Source organism: Lithobates pipiens, unplaced genomic scaffold (assembly GCF_037356315.1).
Source record: "Lithobates pipiens isolate NorthernLeopardFrog02 unplaced genomic scaffold, aLitPip1_a1.2 Scaffold_23, whole genome shotgun sequence".
NCBI classification, from domain to species: domain Eukaryota; kingdom Metazoa; phylum Chordata; class Amphibia; order Anura; family Ranidae; genus Lithobates; species Lithobates pipiens.
The window spans coordinates 132,695,859-132,713,849 of NW_027507785.1; the positions used below are offsets into that span (position 1 = coordinate 132,695,859).

The 17,991-nt window shown below is 44.3% G+C and overlaps 1 protein-coding gene across 4 annotated transcripts in view; it reads right to left on the bottom strand.

Moving 5' to 3' along the window:
* The window catches only part of MICALL1 (MICAL like 1), a 198,907-nt gene that overhangs the window by 13,349 nt on the left and 167,567 nt on the right, over positions 1-17,991 (bottom strand). The window contains exons 11-15 of one of the 4 annotated variants that reach the window (XM_077452390.1): positions 14,670-14,796; positions 14,505-14,592; positions 14,344-14,417; positions 11,090-11,204; positions 3,820-3,866 (exon numbers count right to left, since the gene is read on the bottom strand). In XM_077452390.1, the coding sequence (XP_077308516.1) occupies positions 3,820-3,866; positions 11,090-11,204; positions 14,344-14,417; positions 14,505-14,592; positions 14,670-14,796 (451 nt within the window). Of the gene's footprint in view, positions 1-3,819; positions 3,867-11,089; positions 11,205-14,343; positions 14,418-14,504; positions 14,596-14,669; positions 14,797-17,991 lie in introns of those variants that run through there. The other 3 variants (XM_077452389.1, XR_013262343.1, XR_013262342.1) reach the window with 3 other exon arrangements.

A 17,991-nucleotide genomic window follows, 5' to 3' on the forward strand; every position in this document is an offset into this window, starting at 1 on the left:
GGAGGTCGTCTGACAAACTGTCTGTGGCCCCTAGACCCAGAAATGATAATCTTGCTTTCATCAGTCCACAAAAAGTTGCCCCATTTCACTTTAGGCCAGTCAATGTGTTCTTTGGTAAATTGTAAACTCTTCAGCACATTTCGTTTTTCAACAATGGGACTTTCCGGAGGCCTCTTGCCAATAGCTTGACCTCACATAGGCGTCTTTTAGTTGTTAGAGCACTCCTGTTAAACCTTCTTTGATCACCCTGGAGCTGATCACTGGCTAAGTCTTTGCCATTTTGGCTATTCTACCATCCATTTGAATGATAGTTTTTAATTTTTCTCCACGTCTTTATGGTTTTGGTTGCCATTTTAAAGTATTTGAGGTAATTTTAGCTGAGAAGCCTATCAGTTTCTGCACTTCTTTATATGTTTTCCCCTCTCCAATCAACTTTTTAATCAAAAAAGTACGCTGTTCTCCTGCACGATGTCTGAAACTACCCATTTTTCTTAGATTTTCTTGTGAGAAATGCACTATTACCCAGCATGTACAACATTTGCTGCCTTCGTGACACCTGTTTGGCACCTGTTTTTTCACAGAGTAAATTACCAAACTAACTCCACACTGCTATTATTTTGAACGCGCACCTTTCAATTAATGATTTGATTACACAGAATCAGCAGCATGCATGTCATGACTGTTGGGCCTATTGGTTTAATATTACTCTACTACACTGACTAGTAAATTATTTGCCATATAGAAATTTAATTAATACCAAAAACAGTGATTGAATTGGTTAGTGATGTTGGACTGCTATTATTTTGAACACTAAATACTGATACACAATTCTAGGGCTGAAACGATTAATCAATATTATCGATAATAATCGATAATGAAAATCGTTGTCAACGATTTTCATTACCGATTAGTTGGTCCGCACCATGCGATCCGCGTAGCTCCGGAGCTGGCGGCCATCTTGGTACACCCGGCGGCGGCGAGCTGCGCGCTGACGTCACCCCCAGCGCGGTGTTCAGCCTGTGTCAGCCCAAGTGAAGGAATTCTGGAGGAGTCACGCTGGATGCCTTGCCTGCCCTCATTCAAAACTTATTTTATGCAGGTACCACTACATTTATTACCTAATCTAACCTAATAACTACTATCTATTAGATAGTAGTTAGTTATTATCTAATCCTATCTAAGCCTTTCCACTTGCTTGGCACAGCCACATTGTTGATTTAAATAAAAGGTACAACACTATCTCTCCCCCCAATAAAATGCAGGTTATTACAAGCATAAAAACATAGCATATCACTGACGATTTGCGCCAATAGGCATCATCCCGGGACTCATCACGGCCGTCTGTTTGGAGGAACTTTGATCGGTGGTGAGCTTGGCGCAAATCATCAGTGATATGCTGACTATGTTTTTATGCTTGTAATAAGCTGCATATTATTGGGGGGGGGGGGGGGGATAGTGTTATACCTTTTATTTAAATAAATAATATGGCTGTGGGGGGCGGGGATAGTGTTATTTTTTTTGCTGATCCGAAAATTGATCCGATCCGTGACTCTGATGCAAGGAACGATCCGATCCGTGAGTTTTTTGATCCGTTGCACCCCTAGTCCGCACCTTCCCCCCTGCCGGTCCATTAGAATCCTGTGTATCCTCCCATGTCCTACGCATGCACCGCATCCATGACCACGCAGCTACGCCTGCTTGCATTCTCCACTCAGCTGACGTCCCGCCAGCAACGCGCCTGCGCTGCGTTCGGCTCCTCCCTCTACCCAGCAGCCTTTCCGATAGACCCGCCGCAGAGCGCAGGCGCGGCAAGCCCTCGCCGGGCCGCTTTCCAGCGCTGCCGTGATTGGAGGTTGTGCTCTGCACATGCGTGCATCCATCTCCTGGCTTCGGGGTGCCCTTCACTCCATTTGGAGGAGTCGGCCAAGTCATGTGTGGCGGGTCCGGACTGAGACTCCGCCCCACACCACCCCGGAACACCGAGGAGCAGCCGCTGTCACCATGAAGGGATGAGAAAACCCGAGACACCGGAGGGGGGGGGGGGGGGGGGGGGGAGGGGAGCACTGAGAGGAGGTGGGGCTGTGACACCATGTGAGAGGGGAGGAATGTGTAATCTATACTGGGGGGGGGGACACGTGTGTGTGTGTGTGTGTGTGTGTGTGTGTGTGTGTGTGTGTATATTTCTCCCCTTTTTCAGTTTTTTTAATCCGATTAATCGAAAAAATAATCAGCCGATTAATCGATTATGAAAATAATTGTTAGTTGCAGTACACAATTCAACTTCAAATACGTAAATAGGGCTCCGACTAAGCCATGCAAGAACACCCACATTTTTCTCCTTCAACCACTGTGTGATTATTTTTGCTGTGTGCTCTGGGTTATTGTCATGTTGGAAGGTAAACATTATTCCCATTGTCAACTTCCTGGTAGAGGGCAGCAGATGTTCCTCAGGAATTTGATGGTATGTTGCCCCATCCACTTTTCCTGCTATCCTGACAAGTGCTCCAGTTCCTGTTGCAGAGAAACACCTCCATAACAGGATATTACCACCCCGTGCTTTACTGTAGGAATGGTGTTATTTGGATGGTGAGCGGAGATTTCTGACAAGCATATCATTTGGTGTTGAGGCCAAATAATTAAAATTTTAGTCTCATTTGACCATAACACCTGTTTCCTTGTGGCTGCTGAATCCCAAATGTCAGTTTTGGCAAAGCTCAGTTGTGACTGCATGTGGCCTTTCTTGAGTAGTGGCTTTTTTCTTGCAACCCTCTGAGATATTCTTGTCACATGCACACAATAACCACTCTGTCATAAATTCCTGCAATTACTTCAGAGTTGCTATAGGTCTCTTGGTAGCCCCTCTGACCAGTTTCCTCCTGGCTCTTTCATCCAGTTTGTAGCGATGCCCGATCCTGTGTTGTACCAATTACCTTCCACTTCTTAATAATAGACTTTGTGGCATTGATAAAGCCTTTGACATTTTTTTGTATCCATCTCCTGACTTGTGCCTGTTCACAATTTAATCCTGGAGATATTTTGACAGTGCCTTGCCACCCATAGTTGATTGTTTGCTTCAGTTGCACTATCAGGGACTGAAATGATCCAGGAAACTCTTTTCATGCTGTGCTAAATACTGAGTAAATACAGCTGGATAAAACAAAAACTGTGTCAGTTTTCATTACAAGGGGGTGAATCTTTTCTATAACCACTGTATGCTGTGAGGATTTCTCACAATTAGTGAATATCTTATTGGGATTGATTAGTGATGATTTATTGCCAGGTCAGGATCCTAAAGATTGGGAGTGCAAGGTTTTGGCCTTCACTAGTTGGTCCTCTCTTTTGTACCTGTTTTTTTGAGTTTCCAGTCCGTCCTTTGAGACGCTTTTAGATGGTTTCTAAAACCCTTTGTCCCTCAATGGATGAGAAAGAAAATAAGATTTCTATACTGATCTTAAAATCTATTTCTTGAATTTCATATAGGAACACAGGTCCCACCTGTGTGTTTATGCTTTGCCGTTGGCACTGTATGTTGGAAGGGTTATTCAGGAGCTGGCTTACAATTTTTCTATTTGCCAGGGCCACAATCTCGGGACATTATAACCCAACTGTTTCGAATATTCTGATTGTTTTAATAGACTCCAAGAAATAGGTTTTACAATAAGTAAAATATTTTCTCTTTTTGCAATTCACATAAATACAATTCTTAGGTTCCACATATTTATGTTATACATTAAAAATGGAACTAGAAATAATGTCTGCTAATACAGAATATCTACAAATAATTCATTCAATATTTTCCATTCATTTTTAATTTCTTACCTTTCTTTTGGATCATAGCTGCTATTAATTTATCTTCTTCTTCTTCCCTAAAAAAAAAAAAAATGAAAGTATGTAAATTTGGAGGATCAGGCGACTATTTTACAGCATTTGGCCATAACCTGTGTCACCGAATTCTCCCTCCACCAAGTTCTCTGTGTTAGACACCCTACTCTCCTGAGAGCTGAAGCTCAGCGGCTCCAGTGCACCCATGCCTTCTTAAGCTAGCCATGCATTCATCAGTTTATTTTGGTCAGTGGGCTGACTGAAAGAAAACTGAATGGATTCCCTCATTCACAAATTTGCCCCAAGTAGTGCACCAAGCAGTACAGGGGGTATAATTTCTGCCCTGGCATGAGTACATTCCCAACCCCTACCTTCCCAGCTAAAGGAGGATCAGTTGTGGGGCAGCAAAAATGTGGCTTAACCAGGGGGTTTTACTGCCTTCCCCAAGTGGTAACAAGCCCTTACACACTACCATGCCAATTCAGCCATTCACATTCAGTGTCCCTGAAGATCTAAAAATCACAATCTTTGAACAAATTGTCTGACCAGTTTAAAACAATCAGTGAAGAGCTGTCCTTTGTTAGGCATGACCTGCAAAAGGACCACTGCCCTGGAGGGGAGAGTTAGCCTAGTGGAGGATGATCTGAATCCCCTTAAACGGGACATAAGAACTGTAAAAGAACAAATGATTAACCATGAGATAAAAATGTAAAGCAGGATGCAAAGAAAAAATGTGAGGGTTGCAGGGCTCCCTGAATGAAGTGAGGGTCCAGACCGTGTCGCATTTCTGAAGAGGCGGTTTAAAAAATTGGTTCCAGGGGACACTTTTTTACCTTTTTTTTGTTTTTGGAATGGAGAGAGCCCACAGGGTACCCTCTAGACCTCCCCCACCAGGAGGCCCTCCAAGATCCCTCCTGGTAAAAATGTTTTAATATAACGACAGAGTGACTATATGACATAAAGCCAGAGAAATGGGCAATATCCTCTATAATGGGGCCAGAGTATCTATACACCCAGATTTTTCACCTGACCTGCAAAAAAAAAAAACGGAGGGTCGAGTTTGGGGAAATTAAAGGCAAACTACAACAACTGAAAGTAATTTATGGGTTACTATATCCAGCAAGATTAGAGGAGACTGTTTTTTAAAACTACTGCTGAAGGAAGTGGTGGGGTGGTTGGCAACCCATAAGGGGAGACAACAGAAGAACTGAAACACTTTACCCTAAGGATAGGAACCGGGAGTTTCACTGGCAGCATGATTGATTTCAAGACTCAGCACATCACTTATTTTGAATATTGGGGAGTTGTCATATTTAGGATAGAGGGAACAATGTGCACATCAGGGGTATGTTTTTTTTTTTTTTGGCTGGTTTACATGGTTCTTTTTTGGGGGAGGGTTTGAATTTGAAGATAATACTATCAAACACAGTGAACATATGGGAAAGCCCCAATATAAACCTAGCGAGGAGTGGAGAGAGACACGAGAGAGTATTAGATGGTATGAATGGTATAAAAGGTTCTTGAGGGGGGTGCAGGAAGAATAAAACAAAAATTTTTTTCACAGGCAAGATTTGGTCACAAAAAGTCACAGAAAAAGTACACTAAGAAGAATAGGTATTGCTCATGAAAGAAAAATTGCACAACGTTTATAGAAATTTGAATATCAATGGTTAATGGCACACAGATAAAAAAAATAGGATTTTTGTACTCGCCGTAAAATTCTTTTCTTTGAAGTTCACTGACTGACACAGCTCCATTGATCTTGACCATAAGGTTGTTACGCCACCTTCAGGAGAGGACTAGGCAGAACATGTTATACATGTTAAAAAACAGAACTTTACAGTTCCGCCCAGGGTGCGGTCCCTTCAGCAACATCCCCTCAGCCTGCCTCCTGCAGCTCAGTACATCAACAAGCATTATAACGTAAATCAATAGGAGGGGAGGGTGTTGTGTCAGTCAGTGAAATTCAGAGAAAGGGATTTTACGGCGAGTACAAAAATCCTATTTTCTCTTTCGTTCACTGACTGACACCGCTCCATTAATCTTGACCACAGGGACGTCCCCAAGCAGTGTCATAACAAGGGGTGGGAACAGCATAAAAAAAACTTCACCCACAACCAGAAGTACTCCCTAACAAGGGAGTAACCCCTTATCTAGCCGCATCAGAACTTGCGGTCAACAATGCAACCGTGCAGTATACTCAAAGTAACTGTATTTTCTTTAAACAGAAAAAAGAGTGCAGAATTGCAACATTACACAGCCGCCTGCAAAACTTTGCGGCCAAAGCAGACATCAGACGATGCGCTTACATCCACTTTGTAGAATTTGGTAAAAATATGAATGGACTACGTTGCCGCCTTACACACCAGTGCGACTGATGCTCAATGTCGGAAACCCAAGAGGCCCCAATTGCCCTGGAATGGGCCGTGACAGGAAAGGAGGGCACCTGCCCCTTCAAGGAGTAGGCCTGTACCACATCTGTCTGATCTGCCTGGAAATGATGGTCGACGAGACCGCCATACCTCTTTTTCGGACAAACTACCGAAACGAACAGAGATCTGACTTCCGAAAAGGAGCCGTGGCAGACAAATATATCCTTACAGCCCTGACCACTTCTAGGGAATAAAGGGCCACCTCTTAGGATGTGTCGGTTCAGGACACAGAGATGGTAACACAGTACCTTCATTGATGTGGAACGCCGAAACCAGCTTCAGCAGGAAAAAAAGGTTGAGGACGCAACACCACCTTATCCTTATGGATAACCAGATAAGGCGACTTGCAAGACAAAGCAACCAGTTCTGAACCCCTCCTGGCCAATGTAATGGCCACTAGAAAGACCACTTTCTGGGAAAGAGTCAACAAGGGTATTTCTCTGATTTCTTGTGATTTCTGAAGCGCTGATAACACCAGGTTCAGATCCCACGGGGGTAATGGTGGACGCACCGGAGGAACTACATGTCGGACCCCCTGAACCAAAGTGCTCACTAGAAAGTGAGACGCCAGAGGTCGCTGAAAAGAAGACAGCCAAGGCTGATAATGGTGCTTAAAGCCAACTTCTGATCTACTCCTTGCTGTAGAAACAGCAGGATCCTGGAAACTGAATAGGTGTGCCTATGCCATCCATTCTCCTCACACATAGATATGTATGCCTTCCAGGTACGATGGTATATCTTCCGATAGGCCTTGGTACCTTAGCATCTGGCTCTCAACAGCCATGCCGTTAAACCCAGCGATGGTAAAACAAGATGGAGAATCGGACCTCGACACATAAGGTCCTCTCGCAACGGCAGTCGCCAGGGAGCCTTCGTAACCAGGCGTACTAGGTCGGCGCATCAGGGACACCAAGGCCGATCTGGGGCAATCAGTATTACTGGAGCCCCCTCGGCCTCCACTCTGCGAAGCAGACGTGGTAGTAGCTTTAGCGGAGGAAAATCGTAGATCAGTCGGAACTGATCCCATGGAGCCACCAGCGCGATTGACGCGTCTGCCCGAGGATCTCTTATCCTGGATACGAATCTCGGCCCCTTCCAATTGACACAGGAGGCCAGAAGATCCACGTCTGGTGTGCCCCACCGCAGGCACAGTAGCCTGAACATTTCTGAATGCAACGCCCATTCTCCTGGGCCCAGCATCTGGCGACTTAGGTAGTCCGCCTGACAGTTTTACTCTCCTGGGATGTAAATGGCTGGTACTTGTCGCTCCCGCCACTGAAGAATGTGAGCGACCTCCCGTGCTGCAGCCAAGCTACTTGTTCTTCCTTGATAGTCGACATATGCCACCGCCGTGGCATTGTCTGACCTGATCGGACGCCCTTCGTAGTCTCATGACTATGTGGAGAGGCAAAGCCTGATCGCTCGGAGTTCGAGCACATTGATCAGCAACTTGGGTTCCTCATCCGACCAGAGACCCTGGGTCGACTGCACTTCCAGTATTCCATTCCAGCCGGTCAGGCAGGCGTCTGTTGTGATCACAGTCCAAAGCAGAGGTAGGAACGACTTCCCGGACTGAAGTGCCGGGGACCTCAGCCACCAAAGCAGACTGGCTCACCTGAATCTGTCGATCCAGAGATAACAGAGATATGTCCCATTTTGGCAATATCTCCTTCTGCAAGACTCTGGTGTGAAACTGGGCGTACGGTACTGCCTCGAGGGAGGCCACCATGAGGCTGGCTCAAGATAGAGTTCCTCGCTTGGCCACCAAACAGATTCTTCCCCTCCAGCATACCCTTACTCCCAGCTCCCTGGGAGGCCCTATCAGAATCTTCCCCTCCAGCATACCCTTACTCCCGGCTCGCTGGGCTACAACAAAATGGCTGCCGGGCGTCCAGTATAAAGGACATAATCACAGGGGAAATGGCCACCAAACTACAGTAAAATGGTTCCTGACCATGCTTCCCACTGAGTCACACCAAACATGGGCTATAAACAACTGTACACAGAGGAGGACAGTGAAAAGACAGAGAAAATGGCGGCAGAACAGCTCTATGGCGATCAGCATGTGCAGAACTTCAGACACCCAGCGGGCAGACCACATACACAGCCACCCAGAGCAGCCCTTCATTCAAGGTGAGAGCCCCCCAGGGGACCCCTGGCAATAGGCACACACACACCGCTCAGCAGCCCATCATGCAGCATCCCCCACGAGAGATAGAGACAGGGTTGAGAAGAGAGGGACCCCTGAATCGACCTCCCAGGGAATGCCCAGCTGCACAATCCCGCGGAGGCAGGGCAGGGAGAGCTGTCCATCCGGATGAGCTGGGGACATTCTATCACACCCGAAGAGTATGGGGTGGCTGCTGGCCATGGCACACTGTGACTCAGACATCAGTAGCCCGGTCAATTGTGTCCCCCGGAGCATTGCGCTCACCGGCCGCCCCTGGAGCCTGAGGGGCATGTTGTGGCCGAACCAGCGCGTAGCTATGGTCTGGCCAGGTCCAGGTCGATGACCAGGCTGGGGAGACTACAAGGATAAGGGTATCCAGCCTGTCACCCAGCCGGCTGTTGATAGTAGATCACAGGATCCAAAATCTTGAGCAAAAGACAAACTTCTGCAAAAAATCCCAGGACCGATGGGCCCGCAGGGTTTCTAGGTCCATCTCCTTCACTAGACAGAAAACAACTGAGCTGCAGGAGGCAGGCTGAGGGGATGTTACTGGAGGGACCACCTGGGTGGAACTGTAAAGTTCTCTTTTTTCACATGTATAACATGTTCTGCCTAGTCTTCTCCTGAAGGTGGCGTAACAACCCTATGGTCAAGATTAATGGAGCTGTGTCAGTCAGTGAACGAAAGAGAAAGTTAATTCTATGCTCCTGGAACATCCAGGGTTTGGGATTCACAAGTCTTCGTGTCCTGGGTGCCAGTATGTTTACTAAAGAAAGTCAGCTGTGATACCTTGCAGCTTCACAGACGGCTTCCCAATGCACCTGCGCGAGTCGCGCTGGCCTTTGTAAATGGACCCGCAGCCTCCAGGGGCCTGCAATGCAGCTTACAGTTCTGACCTCAATACATTAGTGCTCCCAGCAAAAAGTAGATGTAGTAGTGGGAGCTGAGGCATTCTAAACAGACTCTTCCCTTCAACCCTCTGCTTTGCATTACTCCATTCAACTCTGCTAAATATTTCCCCCCCTCCCAACTCCTCCTTTTTGTTGCAGTTTATAAGGGATAATTTATGCATCTGCCATGACGTCATGGTGAATAAAACTACTAACACCACAAGAACTGCAAAATGAAGCAACATTCACACACCTCATGAAAGTAGAACTAAACTCTCCTATCCTATAGAGCAGTGGTCCCCAACCTTTTTGGCCCCAGGGACCGGCTGCGTGGAAGAAAATTGTGCCAAGGCCCGGCGAGGGACTGGGGGTGATGTACGCACACACGTGGGGGGGGGGGGGGGGGGGGGGGGTTTAGCGAATTTTGCCGGCAATTTATCGGGCAATAGCTGGTGTTCGGCTGTTGGTACTTCAGTCATCCCGGCACCATGGTTGGTATGGTGTCAGAATGATTGAAGCGCATTATTTCTTGTATTACATTGTAATATAAATGAAATAGTTCAACTCACTATAATGCAGAATCAGTGGGAGCCCTGAGTGTGTCACTTTGCAAGTCGCCTGCCACCAGTTGAGGAATGCCACTTGCCATGCTGCCTGCCACCAGTTGAGGAATGCCACTTGCCACGCTGCCTGCCACCAGTTGAGGAATGCCATTTGCCACATCACCTGCCTGTGCGACCAGATGAGGAATGCCACTTGCCACGTCACTTGCCTGTGCCATCAGATGAGGAACGCCACTTGCCACGCTTGCCTGCCACCTGTTGAGGAACGCCACTTGCCACGCTGCCTGCCACCAGTTGAGGAACGCCACTTGCCACGCTGCCTGCCACCAGTTGAGGAATGCCACTTGCCACATCACCCGCCAGTGCCACCAGATGAGGATTGTCACTGCATTGGTGACACTGGTTCAGTGGTCTTTGTTATATGAGGGCAGGAGAGCAGAGATGCGGGGCGAGCAGTGAGAGATGTCATCTCTCTGCTCCCCGCCGCACCTCCGATATTCTGTATGCTGTGAGGGCGGAAGACCGGTGATGCTAGGCGCGCAGGGAGAGATGATGTCGTCTCTCTGCTCCCCGCCGCACCGCCGTCATTCTGCACGTTGTGAGGGCGGGAGAGCAGGGATGCTAGGCGGGCGGAGAGAGATGTCATCTCTGCTCGCCAGCCCGCTGCTCTTATTCACCCGCCCGCTTTCTTCTCAATCCATCGGTGTCTTAGAGTCTGCCGCGGCCCAGCTGCAAAGACGCTACGGCCCGGTAGTGGGCCGCGGCCCGGGGGTTGATGACCCCTGCTATAGAGCCAAGGATGCTGCCACTTATTTCAATAATTACTCTTATATAGTTGAAATCAATGGTTAAGGAAGGTATCTAATTAGTCAATAGCCATGGGAGATTTCAGTATTTCATTAATACTTTAAAGGGGAATGCTTGGGTAGCTAAAACCTGTATAGAGTAAGGAGGCCGCCTTTGCTGACCTCCCCTTACGAATATACTAGATCACTGACTGCCTTGCTAATTCAATGGCTTCTGTACTTTCTTAGTCCAAAAATTTCACTTCACTCTGAACATGATGATCTTTATACTTGTTCGCGATTGGTGCTTTCATGTACTGAAGCCTGAGACAGCCAAGCAAGTAGTATTTTCAGGCAAGCAATGACAGCTTCCATATTTCTCCAACTATAGCTTTCCTTTAACCATTTCATACACAGTGTGGTGTACCTTTGCTTGTCTTCATCCAGGCACTTTACGATAGCATTTCTCTGCTCAATGAGTGTCACCAGCTCTTGCATTAATACCCGCTCTCTCTCCTTATCCTCATCCAACCAGTCTTTCTCTGTAGAGAATTAGATATGTATTAGTGAAATAGAAAAACTCACATGGATACCTTTATTATGGTCTCCCAGATTTACACCCTTATGTCTAAAAAAAATAATACTTTGATGTTAAGCCTACTTACCTATAGAATCCCATTGCAAAGATCTGCAGCTTCTCCAGTGATCAGCTCACTTCAACTGTTGTTTAAGGCAACATTTACATAGACGATTAGCGCTGCTTAGCACCAGTGCAAATGACAGGGCAGGAATCTACCGATTCTTACAGCCATTTCTGTCACCTGTGAGCAGCTAGCTGTGGCCGCTGAGCCCTGTACAATTCAATAACCGATCAGCAGCTGGCGCAGCTATCTGAAGGAGGAGAACGCGTTAACATGACTGAAACTTGAACATAGCTGACAGAGGAATAATCTCTTATTTTAGGGTCTTGTTTTTCACGATGACCACAGCATAGATCAGGTCTGGCAAGAACTGGTTTTGAAATGATGTCTTCAGACAAAGACAGAACATCAGAATTACTTAGTTAAAGCATGTTTTCAGGTAATATCAACCATCAGTTAAAATACTAGTTTAAGACTGTCTGACCATTACCATCTTACCATTAAAGCCAAGCTTTCAGTGAATGACTCTCTCTTGTTTTGTGCATTGAATGCTTCTGGAGCTCCGAAAGAATTCTACTGATTGTCCCAGGTCTAAGCAGAATTAACCCTTACACTATCCATGGCTGTCCCCCAGGCCAGCAATTACCTGCAGTGATCACTGCTGGATGTTCTTTGTGTGCATCCAGCAGTGATCACCGCTGGTATTCGCTGGCCCGGCTGAAAGCCACAGTTGGCTGCGACAGCTGCAGACCTGTCATTGAATTGTACAGGGCTCAGTGGCCGCAGCTAGCCACTCACAGGCAGAAATGGCTGCAAGAATCAGCAGATTCCTGCCCTGGCATTTGAACTGGTGCTAGTTGCCCATGTGAATATAGCCTTAAATTAACATTAGCAAAACCAACACGATTCTGACAGCTACAGCAGCGATAGCAGATCACCGGTGACTATTTTTCCATACATAATGTATCTTGAAAACTTAAAACTGCAGCAATAGTTTTTGTTAGTATATTACTAAACTGGTTAAAACAAACAAATATTTTATTCAGGTATGCATTCCCAACTCCAAAAAGGTATCTTCTATTGCCCTCAGCCTCCTCCAAAATTCTTCTTCCTGTTATGATCCCAACATAGCTACCCTCTATTGTATGTTCGCAAGATAAATTAGGGACTATGGACTCTGGGGTGTGTAGTGTGTATTGAACAGCACACCTGACGGCAACTAATGTGCATTATACATTCCAATAGAGGAAAATAAGGAGAAAAGGAGAGGTTCAGAAGCTCACAGAAGATGTTAAAATGTGGCAGAATAAGGATATAATTTAGTGTCACTTTCAAGTGGTTGTAAAGCCACTTTGTTTACTTAATGAAATCCCCTTTGTTCCATTAAGTTATCTGCCCCAGTGTGCGTGCTTTATAAAAAAAAAAAAAAAAACAATTCTATTAACAAAACACCATTATTACAGCAGCAGGAGGGGCGGGCACTGAGAGTAGCTGACAGGCAGGAAGGGGGATAGGGGAGAGACAGCATGATGATGGATGCACGTAAACTGAGCATGGTATCAGGGCTCAGCAGCCATGATAAACGTGGTCAGTTTACAGAGGGGAGGGCAGCACCAGGCATCAGCCAGGTATTTTAGATGATAGAAAGGGAAAAATTGCACAGCACAAGCACTGTGCTGTTATTCATGCTTTAACCAGTTGCCGACCAGCCGCCACACTTCTACTACGGCAGGTTGGCTCGGCTGTGCAAATCGTCCATTGGCCAGCGGGGAAGCCAATCAGTGGGTCTGGCGGACTCTATACCGCATGCAGTGACAGAATGGGTATCTGCCAAAGTAAACAAGGCAAATCTCTGTTCTGTAAGAGGGACCCCATTTAACCCCTGATGTTAACCCCCTCCCTGCCAGTGCCATTAGTACAATGTCCGTGCATATTTTTAGCACTGATCACTGTAATGTCACTGGTTCCCAAAAAAGTGTCAATAATGTCAGTTAGGTGTCTGATCTGTCTGCCGCAATATGGCAGTCCCACTAAAAATCGCAGATCCCCGCCATTATTAGTTAAAAATCTATCCCCTATTTTGTAGACACTATAACTGTTGCAAAAACTAATCAATATTCACTTATAGTTTTTTGTTTTGTTTTTTTTAACCAAAAATATGGAGCAGAATGCAAACTGGCCTAAATTGATGAAGTAATTCGATTTTTTTTACTTTTTTTATTGGGTATGTTTTATAGCAGAATGTAAAAAATATTGTTTTATTTTCAAAATCAATGGTCTTTTTTTGTTTATAGCGTAAAAAATTAAAAACTGCAGAGGTCTATTTTTGGTTTTGAATTCTGTATGATCTTTAAAACATAAAATAAAATCTTTACTTCAATTGCAATTGTCAGTTAAAGTGATGCAGTGACATATCGCAAAAAATAGCCGGGTCAGGAAGTGGGTAAATCCTTCCGGAGGCTTAAGTGGTTAAAGGAACAGGATACATTTTTTTTTTACGGTTACAACCACTTTAAATTGTTACTAAACCCACAACAGTAATATCAGTCTGTATAAGCAGCATAGCATGCGTGTTATACTCACTGCTGAACTTAAGGGGTTAATTCTCTGCATTGTGTAAAAAGGCTGATCTGGGGAAGGCCAGCTAACACAGACAGGGTAGCCGACCTGCACATGCTCAGTTGTGTCTTTTATGCTGGAGAGAACATTTAGGCTTTATGTACACTGCTGCTGGTAAACAGACATTTAGGAGCAGTTGGGCATTTTTTTCAACTGCTCCTGAACTCGCCTCTGTTAATCTTATTGGTACATGAACACAGGGCCGTTTACAGTAGTTTCTGTGCAGTCGAGGTTAGAGGCTTTTTTTGGAACGCAAAAACATGGGTTCAGAAGCTGAGTTTAGAGGCATTTCAAGCGCCAACCGCTTCTAAGCGCTGGTTTGGGCGCAGATGAACTATTTTCATATTACTGGGTTTAGTAACATTAAGTTCTACAATACTCAAATTAAAAATGGTGCTTTATACATATACACATTTCATACCTGGCTTATTGAGAAGACAGCGAAGCTCATACTCTACATCTGCCTGACGCTGCTCAAGGTCTTGTTGTTTGGTCCTACAAGAATTAGATAGAAAATATAAAAAAAAAATGATTTAACAGCCCCAGTAGTATTATACACAACATGTAACCAGATCAACTCACGTGTATACAAGCTCAGACTCTCTTCTCACCAGGGCATGCTTCTCCTGAATCAGCTTGAACCAGTCTACCAACAAACTATCCTCATCTGCTTCTGTGTGAATAAGAGACAATTAGATATTGGTATCTTTTTTAATAGGAGTTTTCAGCACTCATCTCTCTTCTTACCATCCTCCATCCTTCGTAGCTTTTGTTCAAGTTCCACCCCACGTCTTTCTAGCTCATCCAGACGCAGCTCAATATCTTCCATTTCCATTTGAATCTCATGTTCTGGGATGTAGTCATCAGCCTGAACCTGGTTATGGAAATAGGCAAGGTAAAATAAGAAAAAAAGGGTCTTTGAACGTACATTTGGATCTGTACTGAAAAGTCAAGTCTAATCATCAGTTCCTTTCTTTCCAAGCAACTGTAAAAATATAGTAGCTGGGTGGGAAGGGCATAGAAGGGGATTGGGAGAGTGGGTGTGTTGGTGGATTTTCAAGACAAGGGAATACATGTTCTTGCCACATTCATTAAACAAATAAGCAAGGAAAGAGGAGAAGAAAGGCTGCAGAGCCATCACCAAAATTCATATCAGTTAGCAAGGATTAGAGATGGGAAGGCCGGGAAAAAAAACTGATAAAAAATAATTTGGAAACAAAAAAAAGGAGGCGTGAGGAATATGTTCTTTTACAATGATAAATAATAGATCTATGACATGGTATTCATACTACATAACATGAAGTGTGAATGTGGATATTACTGCACTAACTCTGAATTAGGTGAAAATGCTGCTACATTAGCATATGACAAAAATGCTAGAAAAATATAAAATGTAGAGTTAAAAAATTTGGAAAAGTCCGATGCCTACAACGGTCCTAAAAAGGACCAATAAAAAGTCCACCACCCAATAGTGGCTAATAAAGGATGTAATGCACTGGAATTCTCCGACAGTGAGGGCATCAAAAGTGGGGCATCTTCAACCAATATACAGGTGAAGTAAATCTACTCTTACCAGAACAGGTGGACTCGAATGTCAGCAACAACGAGCCATAAAAGGCAAGGATGCCAGACATTGGCAGGTCAACGAGACTCCAGGGGACCAAGGACCTCCAAACACAGTTCCAATAAAAACTGTGATCACAAGAGTTAAAAATTTGGGGGGGGGAATGTGAGAAGCAGAAAACCAGGCTTGGCACGTTTCGTCCCAAAGTACTTCAACTGGGGCGTATGCCTACTGTTGGGTGGCGGACCTTTTATTGGTCCTTTTTAGGACCGTTATAGACATTGGACTTTTCCACATTCCCATTATTATTGTATGATCACATAATTTTGGATTAGTCACAAACACATGCATATTTTTTAGAGCTGCATTTATATTTACTTACATAACGGCCTTAACCGATACAGCTCCAGAAGGTTTTACAGCCTTCACAACCAAGCCATTTTCTGCTGTGTCACTGTGCTATTTTACCTGATAATTGTGTGACCATGCAACGCTGTACCCAAATTAAATTAGTATCGTTTTTTGCACACAAATAAAGCTTTTTTTGGTGGTATTTGACCATCTCTGAGTTTTTTTATTATATAAATGAAAAAAAGATTGACAATTTTTAAAAATAAATAAAAAATCCCAATAAATGTATATTAATAGGTTTGCATGACAGTTATAGCGTCTACAAACTATGGGATAAATAATGGAATATCTATTTTATACTAGTAATGGCGGTGATCAGCTTGTTATAGCGGGACGGTAGGCAATCTGTCATTGACTGACACCTTGTGGGAATTAACTGCCACTGACATCAGTAGTAGACATTATTAGAGTGATCAGTGCTTATAATATGCATTGTCACTGTACTAATGACACAGGGCAGGAAGGAGTTAACATATAGGGCACGATCAAGGGGCTAAATATGTGCCTAAGAAGTGTGTGTGTACTGTACAAAATTTTTCTGTGGATCTAGTTTTCATTTCCGTACTTAGCAGGGGATAACAAAAAAACAACTACATTCTCTGTGCTGTTTACACTGAAAGAGCTGTGTTCCGTGAAGCACGATCGCCGGTTGTCAGCAGTCAATCGCTGTCCGGGACCTGGTGTTTGGCATGTGCGGTGACAAATCACAGCGCTCCCTCTTCCCAGAAATGCAGAATCACATATAAATGGTTAATGTAAGATTTCTTGTGTAAAGTTCCAAATTACTGCAAGTTCTATGTTTACCTATAGTCTGGTCAGTAAAATGCTTTTTCTTTTTCTCCTCTCAGTAAAATGGTGAGACCAATAGCTAGAGAATGAAACATTTTCACAGTGCAATTTGCAGATATTGTGAGAAAAAAATATTCCTTACAAAAGCTACAACGATGACAAAACACATCCTTGCATGCCAGAGGTGCCCTAAAGAAATTAGTAAATACTTTATGGAATTAAATGAGGACCATAATGAACGTACAAGTAGCTTTTCCCTCCATAGCTCTCATTTTTTAGAAACACTCTGCTGCTTCTGGATCATCACAAAATGTTTCTTCAACAGCAGCATCAAGAAAGGAAGTGTTGCGAATAACAATTTAAAAAGCATGTTTAGTTTATTTACTGAATAAGCTGTACTTTTATTTCAAGCATAATACTTTTATATACACTGCATTTAACGGTCTCAGAGCAACAAAATGACTTTCAATTTGTAGAACTACTCCACACTGAATGTTTTCATCAGCAAGGAGTTTTTCAAACAGGATTAGTTATATATAAGCTGCTGATATGTCACTGCTTCTTTTGCATAATCGAAAAAAAAAATTTGCATGAGTAATTGTAGTTGAAAAGTGAACCATCCCCTTAAAAATAACTTATTTTGCCTTGGTCCAGAACCTCTGTAATGCTGCGTACACATTTTCTCAATTTTTCCGATGGATAAACTTTCTATCGGAAATTCCTATGGGGTGTACGCAATTCCGACACGCAAAAACTCATGCATGCTCAGATTCAACTACGAGATGGAAGCTATTGGCTACTGGGTATTGAACTTCCTTTTTCTAGTCCCGTTGTACGTCACCGCATTCTTGACGGTCGGAATTTGGTGAGACCATGTTTATGCAAGACAGCTTGAGCGAAAACCCGTCGGGAAAACCATCAGAGCTTTTTCCAACCAAAATTCCAATCATGTGTACGCGGCATAAGACTAGAAATCACCAGAAAATGTGTAGTAAAGTGCCATTATGTTGATTACATGTCCAGCAAAGGGGTAACCAGTGGAGCAGTGGGGAAAACAGAGTTGGAGGGACCCTGTGCCAACATGTCAGCAGTATGAATGAGGATTCCAGGATTTTGCTGGACATGGAGGTGTTGTTGGAAAGAAAAAGTTCAGCTGTCAATACCATATTCAAGTCTCTCTCCCAGCTTTACCCCATGTTCACCCTACACTCACAGCTTTTATCCACATGGAAAGGCAAAATCCTCTAACATTCTTTCTTCACAGAACAAGTGATGAGAGTACTGCCAGCTACAAGTTGTGAAGAA